This window comes from Perognathus longimembris, chromosome 7, assembly GCF_023159225.1.
Source record: "Perognathus longimembris pacificus isolate PPM17 chromosome 7, ASM2315922v1, whole genome shotgun sequence".
Taxonomy (NCBI): Eukaryota; Metazoa; Chordata; class Mammalia; order Rodentia; family Heteromyidae; genus Perognathus; species Perognathus longimembris.
In genome coordinates, this window is record NC_063167.1 from 29,936,900 (window position 1) to 29,953,823 (window position 16,924).

Consider the following 16,924-nt stretch of genomic DNA (forward strand, 5'->3'; position numbering starts at 1 on the left):
GGGCAGACGCAGGGCCAGCCCAAGCCACCCGCAGGCTGCGGGGAGTGACCCCACCGTGCAGCACTGTCGTCTGTGTTGTTTGTGATTCTGACAGTCTCTTCTGTGTCAAACCTGCATAAGTGTACAGGCGACAGCTCACAACAATCAGTGTGAGTGTCCACAAAAAGAACTCTGGGGGACCCTCACCCAGCCTTCTTCAGCGGAAAATTATTTGGTGTGCTAAAATGTTTCACTAAGACTATCAAGCCCTGGAAAATGAGGCTGGAGAATGCTAAAATCATTTGTTAAAGGTTTCGTCTTAAAATTTGCGTGTTGCAGGAGTAAGATTGGCAAAAATATCTCTTGCCACTGGAAAATGTACGGCCGATGCTTATTCTGTGCGCTTTAAGATCTTTTGAATATGTATGTGTGTGTGCATGTGTGAGTGTGAACATGTTCAAGACAGTATGATGTAAAATTGAGTGAGTTTAAGTTTAAATTCAAATGGTCATCAAGTTTGGGCATTACCAAATGCTTTAAAGGATTATTGCATTGTTTTAAAGAGGAACTATAGCTAAAAAATGTTTAATTAAAAAAATCAGAGCTAAGTGTCAGAAATTTGGATGTAAAGGTTTATCACTGATAAAAAAAAAAAAAAACTGCTTGGGCTTCTCAGTTCAAAGACCAATAGGAAAGGACAGGAAAAACCTGGGATGGGCCTGTGTGCCTATCCACAGGAGTGAGGGGTGATCTGGCAAAGGTGCAGCTTAGCCAGCCCACGTGGTGGCACAGGCCCTGGAGGGAATCCACATGGTGGGACAGCCATAAGGGGGTGTCCATTCATGGTGGAAGAGGACAAGCCGGCACCAAGACAGTTCCTCAAGCTCTGAGGAGTAAGATGGAGATAGGCTGTTTGGTAGGACAGGCCAATGGAGGCCTTTGTCTCTTTTGTTTTCAGGTGAACTTTGGAAACCTGGTGGTAAAAATGAATGATTTGACTAGAATTTCTAAAACTGCCCCTTGAGAGGTACTAAGAATTGGAAAAGTTTTTTAAATGGTTAAAAAGTTTATTTATCGGATGTGATTCGATTCCTGCGCTATTTTTGTAATTTGGATTTTAAAGGATATATATTAAACTAATGGGGATAGAAGTAAACTCTCATTAACTCTATGTATGTAGGAAGAAATGGCAAAATGGGCTAACGTTTCTCAGTAATTTATTGGAAAGCTAAATGGATAAATATTTCTAATTTTGTAATTGTAATTCTTGCATTAAGGAAAAATTGTCATTTGAGTTCAAAGGTCTTCATGCCATGCGGTAACAGGGACTGAAGAGAAAAAAAAAAGAGGCTCTTTTAAAACAAGCAGCCAGGAGGCAAAGGGCGGCACCTGGTTTCAGAATGCCTGTAAGCTTCAGAGTTTTTCCAATGCAGATAAAAGCCAAAGTGTTAGTGTTAAAGCAGAGGTTAGTAAAAAGGCTTTGGAAATCAAGAATACATATCTAGATAAGAAATTTGGAAGTAAAATTGTCCTAAATGATTATTGCAAAGTGAGAAAAGGAGAATTATGGCTACCAAAAATGTTTAATTGCCATTCCAGTTTCTTTGTAGGTTGTAACAGTTTCCAGCAGGCCCACAGAGAAGGACAGGTGACTCCTACAAGTTTGTCAAGATGCAACATTGGCCCTTAATAAGTTCCAGGTAAGAGCATGCTTAAAAACTACTGTGTGGACCACCTTGTTGCTTTTAATTGGAGTAAAGTGGCCTCTTGTAAGACTCATTGATCTGATATCTGCAGTTCAAAGCCAGCCCGGGTAAAGAAAGGTCCCTGTGAGTCTTCATCTCTAATCAGCCAGCAGAGTGCTGGGAACAGAATCGTGAGTAGCTTTTAGGCTCAAAGTGGTAGAGTGCTAGTCTTGAGCTGGAGAGCTGAGGGACAGCACTCAGGCCCTGAGTCCAAGTCCAGTGAAAAGTCACTCCTGGGACAAAAGTGCTGGAGCATCCAGAGGCAGTAAGCCACTGCTTGGATGGCAGAGATGGTGTCAGATCCTAGAGTCACTCCTGTTTGGCCTTTCAAAAGTTAATCAGAGCCGGGAGGTCCTAGAAGAATAGTTCGTAAGCATGCCTTTCTAATGCCCATGTCTGTCTACTGGGCAGGAACTTGCCAGTCATCTGTGGTAGAGGGTAGTAAGTAGAGGGTAAGTTTGTCAAATGGGAGGATAGTTTAAAATCCCAACCCCCGCATCTACTCAAAGCCCTGACTGGCAGTGAGAATTTTTTTTTTTTTTTTTTTTTTTTGCCAGTCCTGGGGCTTGGACTCAGGGCCTGAGCACTGTCCCTGGCTTCTTCTTGCTCAAGGCTAGCACTCTGCTACTTGAGCCACAGCGCCACTTCTGGCCATTTTCTGTATATGTGGTGCTGGGGAATCGAACCCAGGGCCTCATGTATACGAGGCAAGCACTCTTGCCACTAGGCCATATCCCCAGCCCATGGCAGTGAGAATTTTAAGCTGGTACACCTGTTCAGGAAAGAAAGCTTGTAGACCTGAGATTGTGTCCTTATTGAGAGCTGTTAAAGGCCTGCAAAGGTAATGTAGACATTTTTTTAGGTCATCAGAAATCAGTTCCCCAGGGGCTGGGGATATAGCCTAGTGGCAAGAGTGCCTGCCTCGGATACACGAGGCCCTAGGTTCGATTCCCCAGCACCACATATACAGAAAACGGCCAGAAGCGGCGCTGTGGCTCAAGTGGCAGAGTGCTAGCCTTGAGCGGGAAGAAGCCAGGGACAGTGTTCAGGCCCTGAGTCCAAGGCCCAGGACTGGCCAAAAAAAAAAAAAGAAGAAATCAGTTCCCCAGCCAGTCAGGAAAGAGCTTTTAAAAACTAGAATGTTAAAAGGCACAAATTTGTAAACCTGAAGTCATCTATCTGGGCTTCATATTAAAAGAGGGTAAGCATTGGCTGTCGGATGCAAGTAAAAGAGACTGTGCTAAAAATCCCTGTGCCTAAGTCAGCCAGACAAGTCAGAGTTCCTGGGAACAGCAGGCTTTTGCCGGCTGTGGATACCTGGGTTCGCTGAGATGGCCAAGCTTCTATATGAAGCCACCAAAAACCTCCCAGAGTTTCATTGGACTGAGCAGATGAAAAAAGCCTTTGAGGCAATCAAGAAAAGCCTTCTGGAAGCCCCTGCCTTAGGCCTACCTTACGTGAATACCAAGAGAGGGGGCTACTGACAGCTGAAGGAAAGGCCATTAAAAACAAGCAGGAGATTTTAAGCCTCATTCAGGCCCTATGGAAACCAGCAAAAATTGCCATTATGCACATTCCAGGTAATCAAAAGGGAGTTGAGGGCTGGGGATATAGCCTAGTGGCAAGAGTGCCTGCCTCGGATACACGAGGCCCTAGGTTCGATTCCCCAGCACCACATATACAGAAAACGGCCAGAAGCGGCGCTGTGGCTCAAGTGGCAGAGTGCTAGCCTTGAGCGGGAAGAAGCCAGGGACAGTGCTTAGGCCCTGAGTCCAAGGCCCAGGACTGGCCAAAAAAAAAAAAAAAAAAAAAAAAAAAAAAAAAAAAAAAGGGAGTTGATTCAGTGACTAGAGGGAATAATCTGGCTGACCAGGCAGCCAAGGAAGCCCTCCAGCCCAGAGCAGAAGTATTGACTCTAGTAGACCCAGGGCCAAGAGCTTTGCCTCCTGTGCCCCAGTATTCCCAAGAAGACTTGGAGTGGATAAAGAAAATTCCCATGGCCCACAAACCCCTGGACAGAGAAGGAAACAATGACTGGTGGAAGACTTGTGAAGGGAAACTTATCTTGCCACAAGGGCTGGGTAAGGGGATCCTTAAGAGAATCCACCAAGCTTCTCACATGGGAACCCAAATAATGCAGGACTTGTTCTGACACTCCAAAGTGAAAATTAGACAAGGAAATCAACTTATTGAAGATACTGTTAAAAATTGTAAGGCCTGTCAGCTCACCAACGCCCCCAATCAACCAGTTACTAAAGGAGCTCGCCTCCGTGGGGATAGGTCAGGTGTGTAATGGGAAGTAGATTTTACCTGAAAAATTTGGATACAAATATTTGCTAGTTTTTGTAGAAACCTTTTCAGGATGGGTTGAAGCTTATCCAACAAAGCATGAGACTGCGAATCTAGTGGCTAAGAAGATCCTGGAAGAAATCCTACCCAGGTATAGCTTCCCATCCACCATTGGGTCGGACAACGGACCGGCCTTCACCTCAAAAGTAAGTCAGGGAATAGCTGCTGCACTTGGGACAGATTGGAAATTGCAGTGTGCTTATAGATCCCAGAGTTCAGGACAGGTAGAAATAATGAATCGGACTCTAAAAGAGACCTTAACTAAATTGGCCTTAGAGACTGGTGCAGACTGGGTGTCACTCCTTCCTTTTGCTCTGCTCTCCCTATCAGCTTGGCTTTACTCCTTTTGAAATAACGTATGGGTACCCCCCGCCCATTATCCCTAGCCTTCCAACTGAATTGCTTGCTGATTTGGATAATACTGAATTTTTGTGTAAACTTGATTATTTGCAACTCACGCACAAGAAAATGTGGCCCCAACTTAAGGCATTATATGATTCTGCTTCTGTCCCTACCCCCCATTTATTCAGACCAGGGGACTGGGTGTTCGTCCGGAGGCATACCCCCAAATCCTTAGAACCACAGTGGAAGGGACCCTATGTGGTGCTACTGACTACTCCCACCGCCCTCAAGGTAGACAGCATCGCCACTTGGGTCCATTGCTCCCACGCCAGGCCAGCTGACCCCTTTGCCCTGGACGACGACTACCGTGGTGGAACATGGGAGGTCTCCAAGCACCCGACTCAGTCGCTTCGCCTTCGCCTCAAGAAAATAAAGTTAGACTGAATATTGTTATAATTTTCTTTTTGCCTTCTTTCCTTGCTACCCTGGCTAATGTTTTTTTTTGTTTTGTTTTGTTTTGTTTTTTTGGCCAGTCCTGGGCCTTGGACTCAGGGCCTGAGCACTGTCCCTGGCTTCTTCCCGCTCAAGGCTAGCACTCTGCCACTTGAGCCACAGCGCCGCTTCTGGCCGTTTTCTGTATATGTGGTGCTGGGGAATCGAACCTAGGGCCTCGTGTATCCGAGGCAGGCACTCTTGCCACTAGGCTATATCCCCAGCCCTACCCTGGCTAATGTTGATGCTATTTTGGCAGCTCACTCCAAAGTGTGGTGATCCCCTTATTTTAGCAACTAAGGAAGCCCCCTTAGGAACCTGGTGGCCAGACTTAGTAGTAGACTTATGTGATCTGGCCGCAGGCAACTGGGATGTGCCAGATCACTCGAACCCAAACCTGAATGAGCAGGAGTCCTGTAAAGTCCCATGCAAGCAAGAAGGCATTGGTAGGGCTGGGGATATGGCCTAGTGGCAAGAGTGCCTGCCTCATATACATGAGGCCCTGGGTTCGATTCCCCAGCACCACATATACAGAAAATGGCCAGAAGTGGCGCTGTGGCTCAAGTGGCAGAGTGCTAGCCTTGAGCAAAAAGAAGCCAGGGACAGTGCTCAGGCCCAGAGTCCAAGCCCCAGGACTGGCCAAAAAACAAAAAAAAAAAAAAAGAAGGCATTGGTAGTTTGGGGCTTGCTCAGGAATACGGGTATAGCCACCCGACCCTTAGAGCACAGCTGAGAAGTTTACCATTCTATGTATTATTTTGTTGCTAACATTTGGACCCTAAACCCTATACAGCTAATGGTAAAAGGCTACACTGCTGTAGCTCAAAAAGAAGTCTGTATAGCTGAAAGTTAATTTCCAGTTTGAAGTAATCTTGCAGTCCCTTGGTAAAGTAGACTAAGGTTATAGGTTCCTGGCTAGGTAAGGTCAACGCCCCTCAGTCACCCTGAAGAAGCTACAGAAGATGGATGATCTTCACCCATCAGCCCTCCTTTAAAACCAAGGGACCAGAGTTGTTTTTGGTTACTACTTTAGGCCCTATTGGCCCATGCCTTATCTCTATATCATCCCCTAGACATGCAAGCCATTGAAATGGACAGAAGGGAGCCATGATTGGCTCCCAAGGTACCAAAGAGAAAAGGGGAAAAATGAAGAGCCAGACTAAAGCCATTTTGAAGTCAGGCCCCACTTTACCATGCAAACCTGAGATAAGCAGGCCCTGTGAGCAAACCCAGGACAAGCTTATTAGGGCCCAGCCAGTCAAGAACTCTAACCGCCTGCGAATGCTTAACTCTAACCGCCCCCGGAATGCCTCAAGCCCTGAGCCAATCAGATTTGTACCGGTATCCTAATCTTGCTTGAACACCTGATTTCTGTAAATTTGTTTTTTGCCTTTATAAGCCCTGTGCAATCGCAGCTCGGGGCTTCCTCCTAACCTCCGCTGCGTTGGAGTGTAGGACGAGGCCTGAGCTGCAGCCCACTTGAATAAAGCCTTGCTTTTGCATTTTGGAACGTCTGGCTCTCGGTGGTCTTCTTGGTGGTCTTCTCGTGACTTGGGCATAACAGGCCACAGTTCCTCTGCCCAAGTCCACTGTCTGATTTGTAGTCCATCAATAAGTTTTAGATCCTGTGGCCCCTTGTACTTCCATTTTTTCTTTGGCTATTGGTCCTAAGGCCTGCTTTAAGACTGACATTTGTGCCACCGTGTCCACTAAGTTTGCCTGGTTTTCTCTCCACTTTTAGAGTTATCCTGGGCTCTGGGAGGGGAGAGCCCCAGCCCCACCAATCATCCAAGGCCAGTACTTTGACTTCCCTTTTCTTTGGGCATTTTTCTTTCCAATGCCCTCTCTCCTTACAATAGACACACTGATCCTTCTCTAACTTCCACATTTCTTTTCTGCTACTTCCTCTTTCCCCCTCTGGCCTCCTCTCATAGGGCTCAAAGCCCCCCTTCTTTCGCTGTTCTTTTTGAGAGAACAAAAATCTTAGCCAATCTCCTAACCTGTCTTTCTTCTGTAGAATCCCTCTTGTCAAAAACTTGGGATGCGATCTCCACTAACTCCAACGAATTCTTCAAATCCTTTAATTTTCTGAATCTTCTTTCTAATGTCCGGAGCTGCCTGTCCCACAAATGCTACATTAATAGCTTTTCTATTTTCCTCAGCCTCTATAGGATCTATAGGAGTATAAGTAAGGTAAACATCAAGAAGCCTTCCTAAAAAGGCTACTGGGGACTATTCATTGCCTGTTTAACTTCCCCTACCTTACACAAATTGATTGGGTGCTTTCCTGTGTCCTGGAGACCCCCCAGAAGAGTCTGGTGTCAAACCTTTAGCCGCTCCCTACCTGCCAGAGAATTTGGGCCCCAGTCTGGATTCCATGAAGGGAGGGCTTCCTCTATCTCAAGGGAGTCTTCTGGTGGCCTGCTGTTTTGTTCCGGGACCAGCTTCTTGGCTTCCCAAAGAATCCAGCCTTTCTCTTCAGTGGTGAAGAGAACATCTAGGAGTTGCTGGACATCGGCCCAGGTGGGTTGATAAGCCAGAAAAAGTCCAATCACAACAGTAACAAGCAAAAGCAGAATCGAGAACAGGCACAGACAGAGAAGTTCTTCAGTGGATGCCGCTTGTCCCATGTCTTCCTGTAAAGTAAATCCAATCACAATAACAAGCAAAAGCAGAAGCGAGAACAGACAGATAGACACGACCATACACAGAACGAGTAACAAGATCAAAATTCCTATTCTTTTGACAAAATTCATACACATCCTTCCCTATGAGGACCTTCAGAAGGGGGTCAAGGTATCCCTTGACCACTCCGGCCTTAGAGAGCTGTGTCCAGCTTTTCTGTCTCAGGCCCACAGACAATGTACTTTTCTGATACAGACACAGAAACAGAAACAGATTGGTCGACCAAGCTCAGACACACCTCTGGAGGTTTCTTTTCTTCACCTGGGTGTCTTCTCCCCAAAAAAGATGGTGGTTAAGGACTCTTCCCTGTTAGGGAACCAGAAATGTTATGGGGTTGGGGGGGGGGACTCCCCATCCCTCCAAGAGTCCACCACTCAGAGACAGTCTTAAGCAAAAAGATGGATTTATTGGGGAAGCATAAAGCAAACTGACCAGCCAGGGACACAGCACAGACTCCAGAGCTGAAACTACGCCTCCCCATGCCCCCACCCCCATCCTCAAGCTGGGATTTATCAAGGTAAAAGCATAGCACAGATGTAGGGGGTTTACGGAGGGGGTAGAGCATGCAATAAGTTCACAGATGTAAGTGATTGACGCAGGAGGTAGAGCACGCAACAAAGCAAGCATGGCACAGATGTAGGAAGTTGACACAGGGGGTAGAGCAAATAACAAGTTAAGCAAGCCATTTATAGAAGCAGAATTTTGGGGTCAGGTTGACCTAATAATCAATCTCTATAATAATATATCCCCCCTCAACATTTCCTATGACGTTTCCCTCATCAAGATGGAGTCAGATCTACAACACTATCCCTTGACTTTTTCCACTCAAGGCTAACACTTACTGCTTGGTAGTTAATTGGAGATGAGAATCACAGACTTTCCTGATTGAGCTGGCTTCAAATAGTGGTCCTCAGATATAAGCCTCCTGATTAAATAGGATTACAGGCAGCTTATATTATTTTTTTTAACAAATATGAAATTCAGACTTAGAAATTGGAACTTGGAAGCAACTAACAAAACAGTTAAGCTTCTCTTCCTTTACCTGCTAAGTAAATGAAGAGAGGCCCAAAAAAGGGGTTACCTAAAACTGCCTTCTTTGAAATTGTAAAAGTTGGTGCCAGGTGAAAGGTGGGGGCGGGGGGGGGGGGGAGAAAGGGAAGGAGAAAGAAAGAGAAAAGAGAATGAGAAAGGAAAGAAAAAGGATGAAAGAATGAAAGCAAGCAAGCAAGAGAGAGAAAGAAAGAAAAATGGGATAAAGCTCAGAGTGTGTGAGCCAAACTCTCAGAGGAGCAACTGAACTTTGGCTTGACATTTGTGATGTATGAATACCATTGTCCAAGGCATCTCAAGCGATACCTCTAACAGGCAGCCTGCTCTGTAGATTCAGGAAGAGAAGGCTGCCATTCGGGGAGGACTTACAGAAAGCAGCCTGACTGGGTGCCCAGGGCTGTGAGCAGGAGGGCTGATCTGCTGCTGCACATCATGACTGACAACTCAGGTTCTAAAGCCAGGCAGACCTGGGCCTAAAATCCAATTCTGACACTTAGTAGCATCACTTTGGGCAAGTTGCTTAACTTCTCTAAGCCTTAATTTCTCAAAAGTGAAATAATAATAGTATCTACTTCATAGGATTATTGTGATGTGACTTAAAGTATTCAATGGATGGTAGCTGTTGCTATGGTAGTTGTTCTGTCTCTATGCAATCCTTGTACAATGTCAGTGGCACTGTTGTGCCAAGTCGCAAGACCACCACCAAAAAGACCACCGAGACTCAGACATTCCGAAAATGCAAAAGCAAGGCAAGGCTTTATTTAAATGAGCTGCAACTCGGGCCTCGTCCTACCCACCGACACAGTGGAGGTTAGGAGGGAGCCCCGAGCTGTGATTACACAGGGCTTATAAAGGCAAAGAACAAGGTTACAACAATCAGGTGTTCAAGCAAGCAAGATTAGGACACAAGTACAAATCTGAATGGCTCGGGGTTTGATTCTAAAATGGGGTTCACATGGTAAAATGGGGTTCACGTGGTAAAATGGGGCCTGACTTCAAAGTCTGGCACTTCATTTCCCCCTTTTTCTTTTTGGTACCTTGGGAGCCAATCATGGCTCCATTCTGTCCATTTCAATGGCTTGCATGTCTAGGGGATGATATAAAGATAAGGCATGGGCCAATAGGGCCCAAAGTAGTAACCAAAGGGCTTGTCACAATTTCTTACAAGAATAGTCTCTGTACCTCTGTTTTGCATGCCTCTAGTTTATCCTGCCTCATCTTCCCAAAAACAACTCTGGTCCCTCGGTTTTAAAGGGGGGCTGATGGGTGAAGATCATCCATCTTCTGTAACTTCTTCAGGCTGACTCAGGGGCGTTGACCTTACCTAGCCAGGAACCTATAACCTTAGTCTACTTTACCAAGGGACTGCAGGATTACTGCAAACTGAAAATTAACTTTCAGCTATACAGACTTACCATTAGCTGTATAGTGTTTAGTACCCAAATGTAAGCAACAAAATAATACATAAACTTCTCAACTGTGCTCTAAGGGTCGGGTGGCTATACCCGTATTCCTGAGCAAGCCTAAAACTACCTAAAATAAGGGGGTCACCTCACTTTGGAGTGAGCTGCCAAAATAACATCAACACTAGCCAGGGTAGTAAGGAAAGAAGGCAAAAAGAAAATTATAACAATATTCAGTCTAACTTTCTTTTCTTGAGGCGAAGGCGAAGCGGCTGAGTCGGATGCTTGGAGACCTCCCATGTTCCACCACGGTAGTCGTCGTCCAGGGCAAAGGGGTTAGCTGGCCTGGCGTGGGAGCAATGGACCCAAGTGGTGATGCCATCTACCTTAAGGGCGGTGGGAGTAGTCAGTAGCACCACATAGGGTCCCTTCCACCGTGGTTCTAAGGATTTGGGGTTATGCCTCCGGACGAACACCCAATCTCCTGGCCTGAATAAATGGGGGGTAGGGACAGAAGTGGAATCATATAATGCCTTAAGTTGGGGCCACATTTTCTTGTGCGTGAGTTGCAAATAATCAAGTTTACACAAAAATTCAGTATCATCCAAATCAGCAAGCAATTCAGTCTGAAGGCTAGGGATAATGGGCGGGGGGTACCCGTACATTATTTCAAAAGGAGTAAAGCCAAGCTGATAGGGAAAATTTCTTACTCTAAGCAGAGCAAAAGGAAGGAGTGACACCCAGTCTGCGCCAGTCTCTAAGGCTAGTTTAGTTAAGGTTTCTTTTAGAGTCCGATTCATTTTCTCTACCTGTCCTGAACTCTGGGGTCTATAAGCACAATGCAATTTCCAATCCATCCCCAGTGTAGCGGCTATTCCCTGACTTACTTTTGAGACGAAGGCCGGTCTGTTGTCCGAACCAATGGTGGATGGGAAGCCATACCTGGGTAGGATTTCTTCCAGGATCTTCTTAGCCACTACATTCGCATTCTCCTGCTTTGTTGGATAGGCTTCAACCCATCCTGAAAAGGTGTCTACAAAAACTAGCAAATATTTGTAATTTCTGTGAAATCTACTTCCCAATACACACCTGGCCTATTCCCACAGAGGCGAGCTCCTTTAGTAATCTGTTGATTGGGGGCATTGGCAAGCTGACAGGCCTTGCAATTTTTAACAATATCTTCAATAAGTTGATCTCCTTGTCTAATTTTCACTTTGGAGTGTCGGAGCAAGTCCTGTATTTTTCGGGTTCCCATGTGAGAAACTCAGTGGATTCTCTTAAGGATCCCCTTACCCAGCCCTTGTGGCAGGATAAGTTTCCCTTCACAAGTTTTCCACCAGTCATTGTTTCCTTCTCTGTTTGGGGTTTTGTGGGCCATGGGAATTTTCTTTATCCACTCCAAGCCTTCTTGGGAATACTGGGGCACAGGAGGCAAAGCTCATGGGCCTGGGTCTACTAAAGTCTGTTCCCAGGAACTCTGACTTGTCTGGCTGATTGTGGGCTGTCACCTGTACATCTTTCCAGTGAGCTAAAGTCAAGTCCAGGGGAGTGGAAGGAACGTTCCCCATCACCCGTTTGTCAGTCAAGACACAGCGCAAGAAAGAAACACACAAAAATAATCACAGGCACAAAGACCAGACAACACTTACAGACAGACTTAGGGAGCCATGGCTTACAGGTTCGACTGTGTCTCTCCTGCCCCTGTGAGGGGGCAGACCACACAGTCTCACTGTGTCTCTCCTACCCCTCTGAGGGGGCAGACCACACAGTCTTGAGGCTCTCTCTCTCCGTTCCTGTGTAGGAGTGGACCAGACAACCCCGAATACAGAGTGGACTGGACGAGCGCCCGTTAGAAGGGCCTCCCAGTCCAGTCCTTCAGGTTCAGGGTGGTAGTGGGAAGCCTGAGCCCCCTGTGGAGGGCTTGAGGTGTGCCCCAAGTCCTCCAGGACTGCCCATACGAGCGTGTCCACTCCGGCTGGTCCTTCACTACCTACAGGTTCAGATTCAAGCGGCTGGCCAAAACAGAAAACAAAACTACAAATCACACAGACACAGACACACAGAATGAACAGCGCTATTTTCTTACCTTCGGAGTCTGGGGTCTCGGGGGTCTCTGGGGCCATCCCGGACGAAACCCCAAGTGTTGTGCCAAGTCGCAAGACCACCACCAAAAAGACCACCGAGACTCAGACATTCCGAAATGCAAAAGCAAGGCAAGGCTTTATTTAAGTGAGCTGCAACTCGGGCCTCGTCCTACCCACCGACACAGTGGAGGTTAGGAGGAAGCCCCGAGCTGTGATTACACAGGGCTTATAAAGGCAAAGAACAAGGTTACAACAATCAGGTGTTCAAGCAAGCAAGATTAGGACACAGGTACAAATCTGATTGGTTCAGGGTTTGATTCTAAAATGGGGTTCACATGGTAAAATGGGGTTCACGTGGTAAAATGGGGCCTGACTTCAAAGTCTGGCACTTCAGCACCACACAGAGGACACTGTGCAGACATACTAGAGGAATGGGGGCAGGGACTGCACTGGCATGGGTCAAAGGCCAAGCAGCCTAGTCAAGAAACTGCCTAGTGATGACTCAGAAAAAGCCTTAACTCACAGCAGTGTCCCAATAGACTTAGCCCCACTTTGTTCCTCCTTATCTTCATCAACATAAGGCTTCTCCTGTCATCAGCCACTGTGGGAAGTGTAGGGACTGCCTGAGGAAAACTGTGCCCTAGCTCCTGTCCAGCCCCATTTTATTGTTTATTCATTACATGGCCTAGAGTAACGCTCAGCCTTCTCACCTGTCAATCTAGTGTGTTATCCCAGCTCAGCTTCTTTCCCAGGATGCATCTTGGTGAACAGGATGATAGTAGACCCCATATTGTGCTGAGACTGTAAGTAACTGTAGGGTCAATGAAAGACTAGACATGGGGAGCTAGAGGCCCCCCTCTATCCATCACCAGAAGATGGATGAAGGTTCCTCAGCTTCCCAGCTCCCACACAAAATTCCAGTCCTTGAGATCCATACATGGAAAGCATTTCAAGGTGTATCACAAAATGTTTCCCAAAGTGAAAGTTTTAGCAAGGATTTTAGTATAACAAGATTAAAGCAGAGAGAAAGGAGTATTTCCTGCTCCCCAGGCAGTTAATGAAAGTTAAAAGACTCATAATGGCAGCTGTTATCAGCTGCCTTTCTTTCAGAGGTAGAGAAATACTTGGTGCTAGCAACCCCCATCCCTTAGGCTAAGGTTCTGAGTAGCTCACTTGGTATTCTAAAACACAAGGGACAAAAAGTCAGTCTTACTGTTTGCCTTCCCCCTATAGGCTTATCTCTTTTTTTGGTCATGGGGCTTGAATTTTGGGCCTAGGTGCTGTCCCAGAGCTCTTTAGCTCAAGGCTAGTGCTTTACCACTTGAGCCACAGTGTTATTTGTTTGTTTTTGTGAATTGGAGATAAGAGTTTCACAAATTTTCCTGCCTAGGCTGGCTTTGAACCACAATCCTCAGATCTCAGCCTCCTGAGTAGCTAGGATTACAGGCATAAGCCACCTGTATCCAGCCCCCTGCCTCCCTTCCTTTCTTTTTCTTTCTTCCCTCATTTCCCTCCCTCCTCGCTCTCTCTTATTTTAGCACTGAAGGGGAAAACAAGGCTGAGCAAAGCTGTACCACTAAGCTATATCCCAGTCCTTATTTGTTTTGTTTCTTCAGACAGGGTCTCAGTAGTAGTTTGGCTGGACTGTGTAGCCCAGGCTAGCCTGGAACATGTTTCTGCTTCCCAGTGCTGGGATTATATGCATGAGCCCATGTGCTCAACTCCATTCTGTCCTCAAATATCCTTCCCTAAGCCCTTCAAGGGCCTCACAGCTAAAATTTCAAAAGACTTCTAATTTCCTTACTCCCATGACCTTATACAATCTTGAGTCCCAAGGCTACACTTCTCCAAAGCTCCTCTGGCACAAGTCCAGGTAGCAGGCTTTAAAGCGTAAAAAGGTGCCTGGTGCTGGTGGCTCATGCCTGTAATCCTAGCTACTCAGGAGGATGAGATCTGAGAATGGCAGTTCAAAGCCAGTCCTGGCAACAAAGTCCATGATACTCTTCTCTCCAATTAACTACCAGAAAGCCAGAAGTGGCACTGTGACTCAAAGTGGTAGAACACTAGTCTTGAGCAAAGCAATCTCAGGGACAGTGTCCCAGCCCTGAGTTCAAGCCCCATGACTGACCAAAAAATAAAATAAAAGTAAGAAGGGCCTGAACCCTGATCCTGTTAGGGTGACATGCTTCTGTTTCTTTAAGGAACAACAGCAACAAAACCTCACCCATTAGATTTTTTTCCTTTCTCTCCAAATCTTGCAACAAAGGAGCAAAAGACTTTGAGAAGTAAAAACCAGTGTGACTTGTTTTCTGTATTCTGAATATTCCCCTGAAAAGGGTCCAGGGGAAAAGCCTAGAACTTAAAACATTGTAATATTTCGTTGAAAAAAAAAAGGGGGGGTGGGGAAGGAAAAACCTTACCAGTACTTAAAGGCAAATAATTGGCTTCCAAAGAAAAAACTGAGACTAAGAAATTCCCTTCTGTGGAGGAAGAATTGAGTTCCTCCCCCAACCCGGACTGAGAAGAGTGAGCCTGGCACCGAGTGAAGGTGGCTATTGAGACTTCCCGGGCGCTGGAAGGGAGGCTCTGTGCCCGGGGGGGGGGGGGGGGGGTGTGACCCGGCCAGGGGCCCTGGGAGACAGCAGCCCTGGGAGACAGCAGCCCCTGGTCACCGGCTGTACCCTTGACTACAAGGTCAGGTCGAGTGGGAGGTGGGAACCACAGACACGAGGCCCCGCCCCCGCATGGTCCCGCCCCTCCCGTCGCCAGGCCCCGCCCCCTCCCTGGCTCCGCGGAGCCGGGCGGTTCAGGGCGCTGTGAGGAGCCTCACTCCCTCCCGGACGCCGCCTGAGGAACGTGGGTCTTCGGACAGAACTGCCTCATTCATCAGGGGCTCTAGGAGGACTTGGAGTTGCTGGCACGTGGGCGGTCCCCGGAGCTCGGGTCCCGGCGGCCGCTCGGCCCGCCATGGCTGCGCACGCCCGCCGTCTGTGCCACATCGCCTTCCACGTGCCGGCCGGGCAGCCCCTGGCCCGAGATCTGCAGCACCTCTTCGGCTTCCAGCCCCTGGCGGCGCGGGAGGTGGGCGGCTGGCGGCAGCTGGCCTTGCGCAGCGGAGAGGCGGTCTTTTTGGTAAACGAGGGCGCCGGACCCGGGGAGCCACTCTATGGCCTGGACCCGAGTCACTCGGTGCCCAGCGCCACGAACCTGTGCTTCGACGTGGACGATGCGGCCGCTGCCGCGCGGGCGCTGGCCGCTCGGGGCTGCCACGTGCCCGTGCCCCCGGTGGGCGTGCGGGATGCGCAGGGCGCCGCCGTCTACACCGTGGTCAGCTCGCCGGCGGGCAACGTCAGCCTGACGTTGCTGGACCGCGCGGGCTATCGCGGGCCCTTCCTACCCGGCTTCACCCCCGCGTCCCCCGCGCCAGGCCCGGGCTGGGTCAGCCACGTGGACCACTTGACCTTGGCTTGCACCTCTGGCAGCTCCCCTACGCTCAGGCGTTGGTTCTGCGACTGCCTAGGCTTTCGCCATTTGCCGCTGAGCCCAGGTGAGGATCCAGAGCTGGGTCTAGAGGTGGCCGCGGGGTCCGGGCGCGGAGGGCTGCGGCTCACGGCCCTGCAGACCTCGCCCGGCAACGCGGTTCCCACCCTCGTGTTGGCTGAGTCACTGTCCGGAGCCACCAGCAAGCAGGACCAGGTGGAGCAATTTCTTGCCCGGCACAAGGGGCCAGGGCTGCAGCACGTGGGGCTCTACACGCCCAACATCATCGAGGCTACAGAGAGGATAGCAGTGGCCGGGGGCCGGCTTCTGACACCTCCAGAAGCTTACTACCAACAGCCCTGCAAAGAGGGGCAGATCTTGGCTGCAGGGCACAAGCCTAGCCTTCTGGCCCGGCAAGGAATCCTGCTAGATGGCGATGAAGACAAGTTCCTGCTGCAAGTCTTTACCAAGTCTCTCTTTAAGGAGGACACCTTCTTCCTGGAGCTGATTCAAAGACAGGGAGCTACAGGCTTTGGCCAGGACAATATCCGTGCGTTATGGCAGTCCGTGCAAGAGGAAGCTACGAGAGCACAGAAAGCCTGAAGCTGGCCAGAGCTATGTCAGCTATCCTGTCCGGTGTTATAGGGTCACTCCCACACTACCTGCTGGAACTGAGACCCACCTACAGGAACCTCACCCAGCTACCAAAAGCCTTTGCCCTCAGGACTAGGTGTGGCCTCCAACTCTACAGTTCCAGCCCCCATTTGGGTTTCTTACTGGGGTGGGACTTTAAAAAAGACAAAGCTGTACCTTTTTGCAGCTTAATATTAAATGCATGTGAAAGATAAAATAAAGGAATGATACAATTAGGTCATAGAACACAGCTTGTACTTTTGAAGCCTTTGTTCCTGGCATTCCCGTCCCCCAATTTTATGATGATTAATCTTTTGCTTTGTATTTTTCACTTCATGTGGTGAGATTATCCCTAAATAAATGATTCAGTGTTTGAGGTAGGAATTTAAGACAACAAATCCTCTGTGCGACTCTTCTCCCCAGGGAGCAACGGCTGCAGGTGAGAACAGATTGGCTCAACAGCTCTAACATGATTCCCCTGCTCCAATTAGGGCTGACTTGAGACCCAGAGCAAGAGGGCTGCATATAAAACCAGTAGCAGGTGCTCCTAGCAGTTGCCTAGCCTTTACTCTTTAGGAGAAAGTAATTATTCTAGATAGAACACCCCTTTTCTCCATCTGTCTCGGACTGTCTGGGAGCTCAGCCAGTGGAAATCAGGACCAAGCAAGACTTCACTTTCTCA

At 48.1% G+C, this 16,924-nt stretch overlaps 1 protein-coding gene across 1 annotated transcript; it reads left to right on the forward strand.

Moving 5' to 3' along the window:
* Positions 1-14,984: 14,984 nt before the first annotated feature.
* On the forward strand, positions 14,985-16,533 carry Hpdl (4-hydroxyphenylpyruvate dioxygenase like). The gene is made up of 2 exons (XM_048349894.1): positions 14,985-16,229; positions 16,271-16,533. Exon 1 carries the CDS (start codon positions 15,097-15,099, stop codon positions 16,210-16,212), a length of 1,116 nt encoding a protein of 371 aa, XP_048205851.1. The 5' UTR covers positions 14,985-15,096; the 3' UTR covers positions 16,213-16,229; positions 16,271-16,533.
* Positions 16,534-16,924: the final 391 nt, after the last annotated feature.

Excerpts from the sequence above, each read along its gene's own strand:
- Hpdl (XM_048349894.1), top strand. The coding sequence starts at position 15,097 with ATGGCTGCGCACGCCCGCCGTCTGTGCCACATCGCCTTCCACGTGCCG.